General features: G+C 40.6%; 1 protein-coding gene and 1 long non-coding RNA gene across 2 annotated transcripts; one reads left to right on the top strand and one right to left on the bottom strand.

The window, feature by feature from the left end:
- Positions 1 to 184: 184 nt before the first annotated feature.
- On the top strand, positions 185 to 17,402 carry LOC120812314 (LHFPL tetraspan subfamily member 3 protein). Its single transcript, XM_040168158.2, has 3 exons — positions 185 to 2,904; positions 13,494 to 13,730; positions 16,025 to 17,402. Exons 1-3 carry the CDS (start codon positions 2,478 to 2,480, stop codon positions 16,030 to 16,032), a joined length of 672 nt encoding a protein of 223 aa, XP_040024092.1. The 5' UTR covers positions 185 to 2,477; the 3' UTR covers positions 16,033 to 17,402.
- Positions 8,345 to 9,675, bottom strand: LOC144390992 (uncharacterized). The gene is made up of 2 exons (XR_013454850.1): positions 9,580 to 9,675; positions 8,345 to 8,993 (listed from the first exon to the last, which is right to left on the bottom strand). It is a non-coding gene; the product is annotated as an uncharacterized LOC144390992 (long non-coding RNA).
- Positions 17,403 to 18,035: the final 633 nt, after the last annotated feature.

Genomic DNA, 18,035 nt, shown 5'->3' with positions numbered 1-18,035 from the left:
GAGGAACTGGAAGATAAATGTCCTGACACTGACAGTGAGGACTGAGTGTCCTAATCTGTTATTCTTTATTCTGTTTTCTCCAGTTTATATATCATATTTCATATTTTTCATGAAGATTATCCTTATGGTTGATCAGTGTTGTTTTCATTTGTGGAAGAATAAATTAACAATTACTGCCTTTTATTGATACAAGGAAGGATGTTTATTCGTCACATACATAGAAATACTAACGTAAAGTACGTAGTGGAATCTTGTTTGGTGTTAGGCTTTTTCTGTGTGAGTGCAAAAGAAGAAAGATCAAGAAATATTTTTCAGAAATAGCAAGAGGCAGTATAAAGTTCAGTGTGTGTAGTCCATGTGCAAGTGTGAAAAAAAGTTGTAAAACATTTTATATAGTCATTCTGTGTGTTCCGGATACGAATGCTTGAGGATTTTGAACCTGTATTCATTTATTTTTAAACTAACCCATAGCCTTATATTACTAACCCATAGCAGTATATTTTATTTTATTCCTCTTGCACTGTTGTTTTGTTGTCCATTGTCATACTGTCTGCTGTTATGCACCAACCGCCAAGTCAAATTCCTTGTATGTCTCACATATTATGGCAATAAATGTTTCCTGATTCCTGATCCTGGAAGAAGCTCATTCCCAGTCTCTTCTGTTCTGGTCTTGTAGCAGGAGAGGTGTTTGCATAACCTCAGTGTTTTGAAATGTCCATGGTCAGGATGTTAGGAGTCCTTTACAATACTTTGGGCGCTGGTACGTAGTCTTCTCTTGTAGGTCTTCTGCAGAAAAGGGAGAGGTGCTCTGATGGTGTGGCACTGCAGTCACGAGCTGTTCAGTTCCCATACCAAGTGATGATGCTGTCAGGACACACAGCTGATGGGTGCTGATACTTTGAACTTCCTCAGCTGACCTCGGAAGTACAGTCTTTGCCTTGATTTCGTCAGTGTGTGCTGGGCGTTCACAGTCCAACTCAGCCGACACCCGGATTTCCGTGGTCAACTCAGCCGACACTTGAATTCTATTGCACATATATGCTGACATTTACGGCATTAAACACGTAACCGGAAAAAAGGCTATTTAAATAGCAAATTCCGGACAATGATAGAACTATATGTGTACAGGACTACCCGTGTACAATAAAATAAATATTTGTACAGTACAAATTTGGAGATTTCTCCAAAGTAAAACCCCTATAATTGCAATTTCAAAAACACCATTTCTCAATATTTGAGCTGCAACAAAAACAGATTTCCCAATAGTTCCAGGCAAAGACCAATGTACCTGTGTTAAGGACCTCTCTGACTAGTACCATGCTGAATATCAAGTATTTTTACTGTTTTACAGATTTGGAGATTTCTTCAAAGTAAAAGCCCTATTTTTGTGATATTTTGATTTTGTAATATTCAAGATCTAAAATGTGTGTTTGTATATCAGTGTTTGATATCATGTTCATAATATCATGTGTTGATTACTCAACCATCATTAAATAAAGGTGCTTCATTTTGTCTCTTTTTTAAGATCCAGTGTGACAGCTGTTTGCGCTGGTTCCACAGCCAATGCCTCCAAATGGACTACAAAAGTCTTAAAAATGCAGTTAAATTGGAATTGTTGTCTTTGTTTGTAATAGTTTTGCTATTTCGCGGTCATTTGTGAACATGTTTCATGTTCATGATTTCATACATAAGTTCTAAAACATTCCAAACAGTTCCATGTTAGATCGTCAGTAAGGTGTATTCCCAGGTATTTCAAACTTGATCTAAGCGACTTAACATAAACATAACATTATCGTATATTTGCCTACTTGTTCGTCTTGGACGCGGCTTTCTTTACATCACTGTTTAGAATCCATTTGGCCCACTTTAGAGGAAGTTCGGGTGTTTTCCTCTTTATCGGTAATGTTGAATCGAACCACGCCATAATGCCACCCTGTTGACAAAAATCAGCTTCCTTCATTGGTGTAGAACGATCACGTGTTGAACCGTGACACACCACGCGACCAAAATCCTATTACGCTCTGAAGAAACTAGTTCTGCCTTAAACCTAGACGCATCGACAATCAACTGGAATTTCAGTGACGAGCTTTTTTTGCTAGGTTAGCACGAGTGAGCTAAAGATTGTGTAGATGCCAGACTGTGGAGCGGGCTTGTTCTCTTCCGGTGTGTTCGTCGAGTTTTCACAGAGTTGTCGGTCACATTCAGGGGTGTTGCGAGTGCTCCGCTTTGGGCTCCCTGCTTCCCCTTTTCCACCGCCTGTTTTTTTGGGGGGATGCAACGTCACTGAGTCGGTCTCAGCCTGACGGACGTCGCCGTGTTGTAGCCGCACGGGCACAGTCTCTCTCCGCGCTCTCGATTTATTTATTATTTTCGGAGGGACGATTCTGTGAAAACGGTCCGTGCGATACATGCAAAGTCGTCGCTCTGCGCTCGGACGGGTCGCGACACTCGTTTAAGCCCTCGGGTTTCCCCGTAAAATGATCCCTGGATCCGCCGCATCAATGCTACCGTCTGCAGAAGCCGCGAAACTGTACCAAACCAATTACGTCCGCAACTCGCGGGTCATCGGACTTCTATGGGCCATTTTCACTATCCTGTTTGGCATCGTAAACGTCACCATCTTCTCTCAGCCCTACTGGATCGGGGATGGGATGGACACGCCGCAGGCCGGCTACTTCGGCCTCTTCCACTACTGCGTCGGGGACGGCATCGCCAGGGAACTGGCCTGCCAGGGTACCTTCACCGAGTTCGCCGCTATCCCCTCCACTGCGTTCAAGGCCGCCTCCTTCTTCGTCGGAATGTCCATGATGCTGGTGTGGGCCTGCATCGGCTGCTTCAGCCTCTTCTTCCTCCTCAGCACCTCCACCGTGTACAAGATCTGCGGTTGGATGCAGGCGTTGTCGGGTAGGTGCCGTTCAGTAGCACCTAAAGTGGGAAAAGGGGGGCTGGGGGGCATGGTTATGATAGCATTACACTTTGTATCCTCTCAGCTAGCAGGTTGTGACACAAGCTAATGTTAGTATCATCTCAAATATTATCCCAAGATATTCCATCCGAAGTGTTTCTTTCTGACTGCAAACCACTGACACCTGATCAAATGATCAACCACTAGTTCAAAGCTTTCCATAACCCGTCAAACCAAAGACCTTATCAGAAAGAGTTCGGTAAAGTTAGCAAGATATTCACAGATTCAGACTTCACGGTTCAATAGCTCGTCAGCGAAACGTTGTTAAAACACAAACGACACCTCTCTGTAACCGTAGTGATGTTGACAACCAAGTACAACCGGTATTAACATCAATTTCACCAAAACAGACCGCTCAGCGAGCTGGACGAATCATTTTGGTCTCAATGTGCAGCTGCTTTCGAGTCAAGTGCGCAGGGACCGTCTGCCAATTAAAATGCGTATAAAGAATATTACAGAAATATTCAATAACTTCACTGTTATGAATGGTAGCAAGACCAAATCATTTTATATATAAGTGGGCTCATTATTGTTCTACTACCGTAGTTATTTTAATGCAATGTGCTTTGGATTTGTAATGATTCCTTATTTTGAGTACTTAATGTAAACATTATTCAATAGCCTCACTCTTTTATAAAGTTAGCAGGACCAAAGTCCTGCCATACAATAGGCTTGTTCTTGGTGTACTGCAGCTAATATTATCAGTAAATGTGCTTTGATTTTTTATTGGGGGTAATATTCAAGAATTAATTCCTATTCAGTGTTTCGCCTCTAGGGGGTTTAAGTAAAGCAGTAGTTATTGAAAGATCTGCTTATGTACTGCAGAATATTTTTGATTGGAAAGTCAATACCATAACTTTTGAAAAGTGTAACAAGGCCAAAGTCATAGCGTACATCCATGGGTGTGTACTTGTTGTTTCTATTGAGTAATTATTAATAATAATGTTCAATATATGGTTGTCACGATACCAAAATTATGACTTTGATACTATACCTGCCAAAATATCACGATACTCGATACTTACGATACGATACCTCAAATACAATACAATACCACAAATACGATACAATACCACAATTACGATACGATACTGGAATATTTATCTATGATAGTGTAATGTAATGTAATGTAGTAATAAATAAAACATCTGTAAGGTTCCCTTTTTTACCAGCTTGTTCCTGCCCAGCTTTTTGAACACTTAACAAATGGCATTCATATTAATATTAGCCTACAGCAAGATATTAATGAAAACTACATGGTAGACAATAACATTGCAAAGAAGCCGACGCGAGAGCACTTAGCATCAGGGGAAAAAGAAAAAAAACGTAATACTACCATCAATGTCCAAGCGTGTTAGAACAAGCTTGCTAACATCGCTAACGAGATGTCTTGCTAACCAGATGTCTTGCTAGGGGCTGTTTATGACCAACTAGCAAGTCAACAACTTTCCTAACACAGTCAAACATCAAGCAACTGCAACACAAGACAAGGCAGACGTCCTCTTTTACCGGGACATTTCCTCTTTTCGAAGACTAAATGCTTCCTGGTAAAAGAGGACTTCTGGTCAACCTAGCTAAACTAGGCTAAGGCTACTCGTGTTAGGCTGTATATGGGTGAGCTTGGGGTTGTTCATGTTTATAATCACATTTGCTAACCTGTCATTCTTTGAACTCTTTGAAAATTTCGGGGTGTCGGTCTGATAGATGCTGGCCATGTTCGACGTGTTCCCTCCCTTTGCCTGAGTCAATTTGTAGCAAGTTCTACAGACGGGTCTGTTTGTGTCCATTGGTTTTCCTTCGGTGTCAGCTTTGTACCCGAAGTACCTCCCAATAACACTTCTTGCATCTTTTCTATCTACAAGCCGAGGACGGTCGGCAACAGCTCCTAAATATGAGGCCATGTCTCTCGTGTGATCGCTCGCTGTGAATGACGGCTGCCTGTTGCATGTGTGAGAGCTGGGTTGCCCCGCCCTGGCAGTCAATGCATGCATGCAGCATGACAGGGAGCGGAACAGGGAGTGCGCTGCTTTTTTATTGAAGTACTAGTACCAAAAATATGCAAAATCGTATAGTTTTAAACGTGAGGGTAACGCGATACTTTTCTTGTACCGGTACGCCGTGCAACACTAGTTCAATATTTATGGCAAATAATATTCAGTACCTCCACTGTTGTGAATAGTAGCATTCCCAAAATCATGTCATATGTCCATGCGCGTGTTCTTGTTGTACTACACCTTTTACTTTGTTTTAAAATGTCTTTTGACTATTTTTTATAAATATCTTTCAATATTTATGGCAAATAACATTCAATAACTCCACTGTTATCGACTCTAGAACCACCAAAATCATAGAATGTGTCAATGGGCTTTTACCCAATGTACCACACCTTTTACTTTGTGTAGAAATTGCATTTGAGTATTTTGTATGAATAATTATTACGTCCGGCTGCTCTGTTTGTGTTTTCTCCTCCCCATGTCTTTGTTCCAGTCTGTTCTTCACAGGTGTGGTGAGTTGCTGCTGACGATGCGGGCATGGCCAACTGTTTCTCCAGCCAATCCAGCGCAGCTCTGCTCTATAAAATGTTTAGTTTGTGAGAGCTCGGAGGAAGGCTGTGTTGGGAGAGAGATTGAGAGAGACTTTGAAATATATATGGTTTATGTTGTTTGTTAAAACTGTCGTCTATTGTACACCCAGGTCTGTGTTTCATGTACGTACCCCAAGAGCGCTGTGGAGCAGGGCTAGTTAAGATAACCTGGAGTCTACATACACCCGTATGAAAAAACTCTGTTAGATACTTTAGATTAGAAGCCAGTGGCGGTCGCCCAGTGTGTTGTAGCAGTGAGGTAAGTGGTGTAATAGGTTAGATTGTGGTAGGTAGGTTTAGAGGAGTAGGGAAGCTCAGGGTCCTTTTTTTTGTTTCTTTGCTTTGACAGACCGCTGGCACCGCCCTACTCCACAGGCCTTGTTACCTGTTAGTCCTCCTATCCCGTGTCTACCTCCTTGTGTGTAATTGTTGGGTTTGTATTGTGTGTATTGTCATTATACATGATCATTGTGTGGAAAATAAACCCACCATTTAGTCATCCATTGTAGCAGCGTGTGTTTGTTTATTGTAGTAGCGTCGTGGTGACTAGTATACAGGTTCCCACATCCAGTGGGCGTGGTCTTGGGTAGTTACGCCCTCCTCCTCTCCTGAGCCGGGGTGGGGGCGTAACAATAATATTGAACATTTATTGCAAATAATGTTCAATAATTCCACTGTTATCAACTGTAGAACCACCGAAATCATGTCATATGTCAATGGCCTTTTACCCATTGTACAACACCTTTTACTTTCTTTTAAAATGGCTTCTGAGTATTTTCTATGAATATTTTTCAATATTTATGGCAAATAATGTTCAAAGTGATACATTTACTTTATGTGAAACCCCACATTTATCACATTTATGGTTGACAAATTGCTAGCAACATTGTAAGTGTATTTATTGTACAATAGATAATCACAAATGAGAGTAAATAAAGAAACAAAACATTTAAAATAGGCATTTACCAACTTTTTACTTGAAAGTACTGAATGGGATTTGTTGAAAGTGAGTTCCACAATATTGGGCAGTACTCAATCGATTGTTAGATTAGCAGTAGGGACTACCGAGGGAATCCTGTTGGAGGAACCAAGTGCTTTGTCTGGACAATAATTGTATTATTATTATTTTCATTAAAATACGGAGACGACCATGGAGAGAGAGAGAAAAATAAAAGAAGTGTTTAAATGAATCCATATATCAAAGCATGTACAAACTGCAGCAGTATTAGATAAAAATATCAGGATATAAATCTGTCACTAATATCTAGGTTTTATTTAGTATTAATGAAGATTTTGTTGTATTTACTTGATTATAGGTTGTTATAAATATTTAAAGTAATTGTAAGATCAAAACCTTAAAATGCACAAACCATGAGCCATACATAAATGCTTTATATGTATAGAGTGCCACATGAGTAGCTGCATACCAGTGTTAATTTCGTCGACGAAAACTATGACGAAAATTTTTATTTCGTCATAGTTAACAAACCTTTTTTCCATGACTAAGACGAGACTAAGACGTGACGAAAACGATCTTAAAAAATAAAAACTATGACTAAATCCATTCTAACTTTTGTTAACGAGACGAACATGTTGGTGGTTGACGAAGTCACGATACTTTTTCCCCCTAAATTCGCACGCAGCTGACAGACAACAGGCAGGCAAAGTACGGCGGATATTAACGCGTCATGATGACGTCCTCGACGAACCCAACACGCTCACTTCGGTGCAGCGGTGGTTCTTGTGCACCGACTACGGACCGCGACGACTATTTTATGCTTCGGCGAATTTGAACGTGGCTTCGTTAGTTTAGCTCAGCTGTCTCTGTTTAGCTGCCTGTTAGCAGACTGAAGCCGCGCTGCTTCACAGAAACATGAAGACCCGTTTAACAGACTGTCGGACCTTTCTGCTCTGTTCTCTGGCGACGGCAGGCAGCGTTTCCTCGCTGGAAGAGACGCTCCGTTACAAACGCGTCTAACATAATACACTCATTGCAGGTTCTAAAGCCAAGAAAATAATGTATTGCACCGATTGTAGGACGTTACTGTATTGAATATTATTTGCAATAAATGTTGAATATTATTCATACAAAATACTCAGAAGCCATTTATATACAAAGTAAAAAGTGTAGTACAATGGGCCAAAGGCCATTGACATCCCAGTGAGCATTTTTTGGTTGAAAAGACGTTTAAAAGACGTCTATGCCCGACGTTGAAAAGACGTTGCAAAATGGTTTAAAAGTGAAAGTTGTTTCAACGTCTATTCGTAGACGTTGAAAAGACGTCTATGTTTAGACCACATTTCAACGTGATTTTTTAATACGGTAATATTTCGTCCTCTCTTGTGTGCTATATCATTATTTTAGATGTTTAAAAAGAAACTACGTCCACATTTGTAAGTTTACCACCGATGTTATAAATCACGTTGAAAACGGGTCTATACGCGAACGTCTTTTCAACGTCTACGAATAGACGTTGAAACAACTTTCACTTTTAAACCATTTTGCAACGTCTTTTCAACGTCGGGCATAGACGTCTTTTAAACGTCTTTTCATCGTTGAAATGCTCGCTGGTTGAAATGTGGTCTAAACGTAAACGTCTTTTCAACGTCTATGAATAGGTATGACGTTGAAACAACTTTCACTTTTGAACCAATTTGCAACGTCTTTTCAACGTCGGGCCATAGACGTCTTTTAAACGTTGTTTCAACGGATAAATTGCTCGCTGGAAACGTACAAGTTACATACTTAGTCACAGTTGTCATGTTAACAGCCCTTAACAAGGACAAACACATTATTTTATTCATTTGCATTTATTATAAATATAACACTATACATATAACACTTTTCCTAATTAAAAATACAAAAATAAAATATATATTTCAGGGAAATTAACTATGGATTTAAAAGTGCAGAAACAACATTTCTGTGTTCAACAACAACAATTCTGTGTTTGTAGACCATTTTTCTGAATCATTTGAACTTCATTTTTAGATTCTGTAACAAGATGTGGCTGTGAGTCACTTGAGTTGGGATAGTATACCTGAAATCAGCTGCATCTCCCTCATCCTCACTTGAGGATTCTTTGTGTAAAGGGAGTCAGAGTGCAGAGAACAGCCCTCAATTGCAGATTTCTCTGGTCAACGTGTTTATTCAATTCAAATCATTTTATTTTGTTCAGCTTTGCAATCTGTAAACATGCAACATCCTGTCCTAAAACCCCCAAAATGTAAAAAACCTTCAACCAGGAGAAACCTGAGGAGAAAACAGCAAGGCAGTAGGTGTGTAGAGTATGAACAATTTAAAGGTGTACAGTACATCCAATTCCTACGACAGAAATTATTCTAATATTGTGGATTACTAAGCCAGGGGTAAGGCAGGACCAGTGCAGGGACAACCATCATCAGACGTAACCTCCATCAGATGCAACCACCACCCGCAGAAACCTGTGAGGAGGGAAAGCACAAAGGCAAAGTTGGTCATTTGGGTTTATGATGACAGTAATAAACTAGTAATAATAACAGCAGCAGGTGTGTTAGAATCCTAATTTATAGATTGTTCACTTATTACATTATCAACAAGATAACAATTCATCTGCAACTTATGGTATTTCTGGAGTAACATTTCCAGGTATATTACACAGTATCATGCTTTAATGCAGCAGTAACTTACAATGTGTTGTCCCTCTTGTTTACAGACCACAACTTGTTGAATTCAGCCCTTCACCCTTGCAATCTGTATTTAGCCCCCATTGCTTTAAAAACGTATTTTCAATGTGAAATGCAATACCATTTATGGGTACAGCAACAACCTAACGCATTAGTAACACCAAACACACGAAAAATATTCTGGGATGTTTACTTTTGGTCCAGGTCATCATGCTGAACGCTAGCATGCTAACTAGCAAACTACCTGCGCTAACGCTAACTAGCTTAACAAAAAGGACCGTCTTTCCCGTATCGGGTGGGCAGCACAAGTAAAACACCCGGTTATAGTTCCAGGTGTGCTTCATCCAAACACTCGCGTACTTACAGAGCAGTGGAGCCGGTAGTCGTGGTTCTATCAGCCCGTTCATGTCGCTCTGCTGCCGTAACTTCGCCTCGTCCGCTCGGAGCTCTGCAGGCGTCTAAGAACTCGCGCATGCGCGTTACAGATGTGAGCGGAGTTACGTGTTTACAAGTAATGTTTGAACCTGCCCGCATTATTATGTCTTAAACGCATCTTATTAACAGCACGCAGTCCGTAGTTTCATATTTATAACGTTTTAAGTGAAATATTAAATACGTTGAAATTACGTCTTCGCGTAGACCAAATTTCGCCGACCAGTTCCTTAATTATTATGAAAATCTTAACGTTAATATCGTCTATCTTTCAACCTTACGTTACATCATGACACATTTGTCAACAAATTGATGTTTTCTGGCACGTTGATGTTTTATCCCATTTTTAGCCGGTTGAAAAGACGTTGAAATGAGGTCTTAGACGTTCAGACCTCATTTCAACCCGATTTCAACCATATTTCAACGTTGAAATTACGTCTTGTGCTCACTGGGATATGTCATGATTTTGGTGGTTCTAGAGTCCATAACAGTGGAGTTATTGAACATTATTTGCCATAAACATTGAAAAATATTCATAATAAATACTCAAAAGACATTTCTAAACAAAGTAAAGGTGTATGGCAATGGGTACACGATCATAGACATATGCTATGTTTTTGGTGGTTCTAGAGTCAATAACAGTAGTTATTGAACATTACTTTCTATTCATACAAAATACTCAGAAGCAATTTTAACAAAGTAGAAGGTGTAGTGCAATGGGTACACGCCCATGGACATATGACATGATTTTGGGGATGCTAAGATCCATAAAAGTGGAGTAATTGATTATTATTTGCTATAAATATGGAATATTATTAATAATAACTTCTGAAAAGCATTTCACAACAGGTACAATGCCATGGACCTATGACATGATTAGGGGGATGCTACCATTCATTATAGTGATTTTGATTTTATTTTATGTGTTTTTCCGCATTGCCCTTTGCAGACGGTCCCTGCGCACTCGTCTCACGCGGCGCTCTCGTTTCACGGGCGGCCACTCATTAAGATCAATGTGATTTGTGCAGCTCCTGCACTGGTCCGTATTGGTAAAATTGTGTATGATGATGGTTGTAACTGGTTGTCAACATCACTACAGTTACAGAGAGGTGTCGTTTGTGTTTCAACAATGTTTCGCTATTGAACCGTGAAGTAGGAATCTGTGAATATCTTGCTAACTTTACCGAACTCTTTCTGATAAGATCTTTGGTTTGACGGATTTTGGAAAGCTTTGAACTAGTAGTTGATCATTTGATCAGGTGTCAGTGGTTTGCAACCAAAGAGAGAAGCTATGCAGACGGCGTGCAGGACCCGACGGTGCTGTCCATGGTGCTGAAGGGTTGCTGAGTGTATTGCTTGATATAGCTACACATGTTGTTTCCTCTCTTGTTAGCGTCCTCGCTACGACTAGTCGGAGAGGAACCTATTGTACCATGGGGATGGGTACTATCAGTTTGAAGTGAAATAATCATGTAACTATTGATAGTTTACTTTTAATTCTAACCTGAAATTGACCAAATGTAGTCTTGTGATGGAAATTGGCTCATGTATGGTATTTAGAGAGGCTTTCATTTTGAAATAGTACATCAGAATGTCCCGGTTATCACTGAGTGACACGTTGGGGATGTGCACAATCAACCTGAAGTGGAATTATCATGTAACTATTGATCTCTTCCTTTTTAAATACCATCTGAAATTGATTAGAAGGATGGTGAAAGAGATTTAAGAGAAGGTTTGCCAATGTATGATATTTCGCGTCACTCCATGCGGTTAACAACGACTGTCTCTCTGTCCGACGGCTGCAGGAGTTCTTGGCTGCGTTTATAGCCGTCCGGCCGGTGCCCCGTCGTGCAGAGTATCGAGGACCCGTCCAACCCTGCTCGCAGCTTTAATTTTCTTTTGTGTCCGGCTCTGACTGCTGTGTTGGATCACCACCCTATTTAGGCAAAAGTAACACAGCAATGATGACAAGCTTTAATGCCATAGACTCTCAAACTCTAGTGGAAACGGTGACAAATTTAAAACCATCCACCTGCTGTCTTGATGCTCTACCTACCAACTTCTTTAAGAATGTTTTTGACTGCCTAGCAACAGACGTATTGCAAATAGTTAATAACTCTATTCAGACAGGCCATTTCCTAAAAGCTTTCAAAACTGCAGTTATTAAACCTCTCCTAAAAAAGCGGAGCCTAGATGCCTCTATTATCAACAACTACAGACCAATTTCAAATCTACCTTTCATAAGTAAAATAATTGAGAAAGTTGTCCTACAACAACTTAATCACTTCCTGGCTTCAACTGGCTGCCACGACAATTTCCAGTCAGGATTTCCACCTCTTCATAGCACCGAGACGGCCCTTATTAAAGTTGTAAATGACATCCGTCTTAAGACAGACTCTGGCAAAACTTCAATATTAATGCTATTAGACCTCAGTGCTGCATTTGATACTGTCGACCACTCAATACTTTTGGACAGGTTGGAAAACTGGGTGGGGCTCTCAGGCACAGTCTTAAGCTGGTTCAGGTCATATCTACAAGACAGGAACTATTTCGTTTCCATGACTTTGTATCAGAAACAACCAACGTCACGTGTGGAGTCCCCCAAGTTTCAATCTTAGGGCCGACTTTATTCAACATCTACATGCTCCCACTAGGACAAATCATGCAAAAAAATAAAATTGACCACCATTGCTACGCTGATGAAACCCAGATCTATGTAGCGCTATCACCAAACGACTATCGCCCCATAGATCTTCTGTGCCAGTGCATTGAGCAAATCAAAGATTGGATGTGTCAAAATTTCCTACAACTAAATGAAGACAAAACTGAGATCATTGTGTTTGGTGCTAAAAAAGAAAGGTTTAATGTAACCCAACACGTTCACACTCTGTCCCTGAAAACATCAAATAAAGCCAGAAATCTGGGGGTTATTATGGATTCAGATTTACACTTGGAGAGTCACATCAAATCAGTAACAAAATCGGCCTACTACCACCTCAAAAATGTAGCACGACTTAGAGGGCTCATGTCAGCTCAAGACTATGAAACACTCGTACATGCCTTTATAACTAGTAGGCTAGACTATTGTAATGGTCTCCTTGCAGGTCTTCCAAAAAAAACTGTCAGGCAGCTCCAGCTTGTTCAGAACGCTGCTGCTAGAGGTCTAACAAAGACCAAAAAATGTCCGCACATTACACCAATTCTTAAATCCTTACATTGGCTCCCAGTATGTCAGAGAATTAATTTCAAAATCCTACTGCTCACATATAAATCACTACATGGTTTAGGGCCAAAGTATATCACTGATATGCTTCCACTACATAAGCCGTCAAGATCACTAAGATCTTCTGACACCAATCTGTTAGTGATTCCCAGAGTAGATACAAATCATGGGAAAGCATCATTTAGTTACTACGCAACAACAACAACAGCTGGAATAAACTTCCTGAAGATTTAAGACTTGCCCCAACTCTGACCACGTTGAAAACAAGACTGAAAACTTTTATGTTCAGCTTCGTCTTCTGCTAAATTTGACCTACATTGCACTTTTAGCCTCTGCCTTTAATTAAACAATTTAAATAAGATTTTAATTTATAATTTTATTTGCTGTTTTTAATTGTCTTTTAATTCCTGCATTTTATTTCACTTTATTGTATGAAATGTTATGATGTGAAGCACTTTGAGTCTGCCTTGTGTATGAAAAGCGCTATACAAATAAAATTGCCTTGCCTTGCCTGTGTCAGATGTTTACGGCGGTTTTCCATGTTTTTTTCCTTGCACTCTTTGTGTCTAGACACAAGAGACTTTCCTTCTTTAACGCATTCTCCCCTCACTGTCTCTCACTAGGTGTCTGTTTGGTGCTGGGTTGCATGATCTATCCTGACGGTTGGGACAGTGACGAGATTCGGCGGATGTGCGGAGAGCAGACAGACAAGTACAGCCTGGGAGCCTGCTCAGTGCGTTGGGCCTACATCTTGGCTATTATGGGCATCCTGGACGCTCTCATCCTGTCCTTCCTGGCTTTTGTCCTGGGAAACCGGCAGGACGGACTCATGACCGAAGAGCTTCTGGCTGATAGCAGGGGTGAGAATGTCCCTGACATCTGAATAAATGTGGTGTTTTATTGATCTCCTTTGAAGAATTCAGTCATCTCTTGTGTAATGTGGCGGGATTCTGACCTGAGTCATGAGCAACACTTGAGGAAAAATGATTCATTCACTCAAAAACTGCACTGTTATGGCAATTTCTGCAGTAGTTGGCTGGTAATATCATACTTTAATTAAATAAGACTCAGAAAATAATTTACAACAACAAAATGAATGCTTTCCACCATGCTTGAAGTAGAAAGTAGTTTTTCTCATAGATCAGGGATGTAATGATTTAGTCATGGTAATGGCCCTTGCCTATATGCTTTACAGTCAATATTGTGAAATATTGTCTAGAGGCCAGGGTCACGAAACAGTATGTCTCTGCAGTTTATAAAGTAACTGGACCGGCATGGCCAGCCAACAAATAAAAAAATAATGGAGAAAGAGTCAAAATGAAGGAGAGAAAAGGTGATATTCTAAAGTGGTAGAAGACACTTTGTGACTTTCTTATTATGATAGAAGTAAACATGTAACATTCTCAGGGTGTTGTGTTTGATCATCTGTAGGTGATGTCATTCACAGGGTCTCATAAGCTCTCAGATGAGATAAAGTGGAATTTATTTTCTCATCTCAAACTACCATTAAATAGCAAAGATGAGAGAGGGAGACAGATCTAAACTCATGCACATTGTTCTTAATGTCTAATAGCCATTTCTTGGAAGAACTGGACATTCTCCTCCTCAGGGACTTCCCTGAAAATTGCCCTCCGCTCATGCTTCTGGGTGACTTCAACATCCAGACAGAGAAGTCATCTGACCTCTTACACCTACTTTCTTCTTTTGCTCTGTCACTTAGTCCCTCTCCTCCTACTCACAAAGCCGGCAATCACCTTGACTACATCTTTACTAGAAACTGCTCTACCACTAACATCTCTGTAACTCCACTTCATGTGTCTGACCACTTCTTCATCTCTTACTCTCTCCCACTCTCCATAACTAACGACTCCATCAACTGACTCTGCACCTGTTTGTCGCAACATTCGCTCCCTCTCTCCCTCCTCTCTGGCATCCTCTGTTCTACCAGCTCTCCCGTCTACTGACTCCTTCTCACTCTTGCATCCGAACGCTGCTGCAGAGACTCTCCTCTCAACTCTTTCCTCCTCTCTAGACTCTCTCTATCCTCTTACGACACAACGGACTGGCAAATCCCCTCCGGCTCTGTGGCTGTCTGAACCGGTGTGCGTCATGAGAGCCACCATGCGAGCATCGGAAAGGAGATGGCGTAAATATAAACAATCGGATGACTTGCTTGTCTTTCAATCTCTTCTCTTCTCTCTCCTAACCAAATTCTTACCCTAGTAACCTCTGCCCGTCCAACCACCTGCCTTCTTGACCCCATTCCATCACATCTTCTACAATCTATCGCACCTGACCTTCTTCCGTTCCTCACCTGTCTCATCAACAATGCTCTGTTATCTGGCTGTTTTCCCAATTATCTGAAGGAGGCAAGAGTCAACCCTCTCCTGGAGAAACCCACCCTCAACCCTTCTGAAGAACACAACTACAGACCGGTCTCTCTTCTTCCCTTTTTGTCCAAAACCTTTGAACGTGCTATCTTCAACCAACTCTCCTCCTATCTCCACCATAACAACCTCCTTGACCCCCACCAGTCAGGTTTCAAGGCAGGCCACTCCACAGAGACTGCTCTCCTTGCTGTCTCAGAGCAACTCCACACTGCTAGAGCCGCCTCTCTCTCCTCTGTCCTCATCCTTCTGGACCTCTCTGCTGCATTTGACACAGTCAACCACCAGATCCTTATTTCCTCCCTCCAGGACCTTGGTGTCTCAGGCTACATCCAGGACATGGTTAAACCCTACATCCCAACCCGCGCACTCTGCCCTGCATCTGCAAAAATGCTCGTCCCTCCCTCACTGAGAGTAAAACACTCAAAAAGATCACGACTGTTTGCTGTCCTGGCTCCAAATAATCCTAATTTTTTGCCTCCCATTGCTCCCATTTGCCAGATTAAAGTGCTTCAAGTAAATGGTATGGAGAATGGTACAATACTTTTCTTTTTAAAGTTTCACAAAATGGAGACACACATGTACCTAAATTTATTCTGCAGACAAATAGCCTTTGTGACATATATTTCATTATTAGATTGTGATAAGTACAAGTACAAGTTTGAAGGAGCATGATGTTAAGTTCAATGACTTTAAAAATGTACAAAAGTGCGTAACTTCCAAACTTTCTCTCTCTCTCTTTCTCTCTCTCTCTCTCTCTCTTTAAGGTTCCTAAATGTCTGTTTTCATGAAGTACCAGTCAATCCTCAAGATCAGTTTGGAGGAGGGAGGCCATCCAGGTCTGTGGAGGAGAGGAATACTTTGGAAACAGCCAGCCTGCCTTTCACAATTTCCTGCCAGAAACCCCAGTGTAGCTTTCCATGAAATCTCATACATTTTGCTTGCAGTCCCTAAATTATTCCCAGCATTTAGATGGTGTTCAATGCACTTTTACCCCAATCTGTTTGCAGGCGTAACCCTTCGGTAACATTGAATACACCATTGCACGGGCAGAGACTGTTCTGTTGGGAAATGTATGGACTACCTACTACCTTCCTATGAAGGCACAGGGTTTATATGGTACACCTGCACGATATGAGCACAGACACAACCACATACACACGGCGACAACTCATTCATATGCACAAACACGACCTAACACGCGCACAGTACATTCAAACAAAACATCCGCAGACTCTGTAATTAAGTATTAAACTATGTTAACACTTAGCCGTGTGTACCACCGTCAGAATGTGTGTCATGTTTTATTGGTGAAAAGAAGAAACTGCTCACTTTTAGATAATATTGGTTGTGTTGTGTTCCATATGTGGAGTTTGACATTAAATTAAAGTCTTTTCTTGCTCAAACACCCCTTTGTTCCTCTTCAACTAGAAAAAATATATATTTAAGATATTTTATAAGGATATTGTCATCCAAAAAAGAAAAAAAATATTGTATTTAAAAGTATGTACAGTGAATATTGAAGATGTTCTAGGAATTTCCATGCAATGCCCTGCTAGCTATGTTTGCACGACACTTCCGTTTGAGAAGGAAATATAATATTTTTAGTCTGTGGTATCTACTCTATAACGGAGGCTGTTAGGACTGTGTGCTGCAGTGTCAGGGTACCTCTGCGTGTGCATGAGTGTGTGTATGTGAGAGAGATGAAGTAAGGAGGTCTGTGGGCATGTCTGATTGAGTGTAAGTGCATGCACATCCGTAAGTGTTGGTGTGCAACAGTGGGCCTAAAGAACCAATACGCCAGGCTGACACACAATGGTCTTGCTGGTTGGCTGTCTGCCTCTCTCTTTTTGTCTAGTTCTCTCTTTCTGTTTTTCTCTCTTTGACTCCCTTTCTAGCTTTGTTTTGTCGGGACTTAGGGTAACATGATGGAGTATTATGTATAATGACTCGTGTGGCTGAGGAGTGAATTCCTCTGGTGTCGGGATAGTAAAGCCTGCCCCAGCATCACCCGTGGATATGTTCCTGTGTAAGTAGATAGTCTATAGATACCAAAAAATTGTCAAATATTGAGGAGGTTAACTTTGACTAATGAATGAGATTCCTTCAAAAATATAGCATTTAATAAAAGTTTTCACTGTAAAACATTGTTGTGTATGCTTGTTAGTTTTGACAATAGTTAGCTTTTAGTTAAAGTAGTATTACGGGAAATTTACTGATTGTTCACATGAGGATTAAAGACCGATTATAGTATCACTACTCAGCTTATTAAAAGGCTTCTATAATGCATTATCTACTATCTACTTCTATCGAGTAATAGGGAATTTGTGTTTTTTTTGGAGATTGACACATAGCAAAACAAGATATCTCAGTGTCTACTGCAGCCAGTTTGATCATCCTTAAAAATCTGAAAGCCACCATTGGGCATGAAAATTTTAATTGTTTTAACTCGACCATACTTCATCTAATCTTCTCCATATTTCTCATATAGCATGAACTTCTCACCCTGTAGATATCCATGTGATCATTTTTAACCTTAGTCATAGCGCCACCTGGTAACAACAGGAAGATTAATGTTTTTTTATTTTACACCCTTCTCCTCACACGTTATGCTCCTCAAAGGTTAATCTGATCCCTCTCAAAATCGGCAAAGTTGATCCTTCGCCAAGAACAACTAAACCGTTGTAACTCTACTGGACATCATCGGATTCTTTCCAATTTACACATGTTTGATGAGACTCTGGCCCTGAAGAGATGTAACGTTGAATCAAGTCATAG

The sequence above is a fragment of the Gasterosteus aculeatus genome, chromosome Y (assembly GCF_964276395.1).
Source record: "Gasterosteus aculeatus chromosome Y, fGasAcu3.hap1.1, whole genome shotgun sequence".
Taxonomy (NCBI): Eukaryota; Metazoa; Chordata; class Actinopteri; order Perciformes; family Gasterosteidae; genus Gasterosteus; species Gasterosteus aculeatus.
This window is presented reverse-complemented; position numbering and strand designations above follow the sequence as displayed.

Bases quoted from the DNA above. Each gene is read 5' to 3' on its own strand.
- LOC120812314 (XM_040168158.2), top strand. From the start codon at position 2,478: ATGATCCCTGGATCCGCCGCATCAATGCTACCGTCTGCAGAAGCCGCG. The intron at 2,905-13,493 runs GTAGGTGCCGTT...GTCTCTCACTAG, and splicing joins TTGGATGCAGGCGTTGTCGG to GTGTCTGTTTGGTGCTGGGT.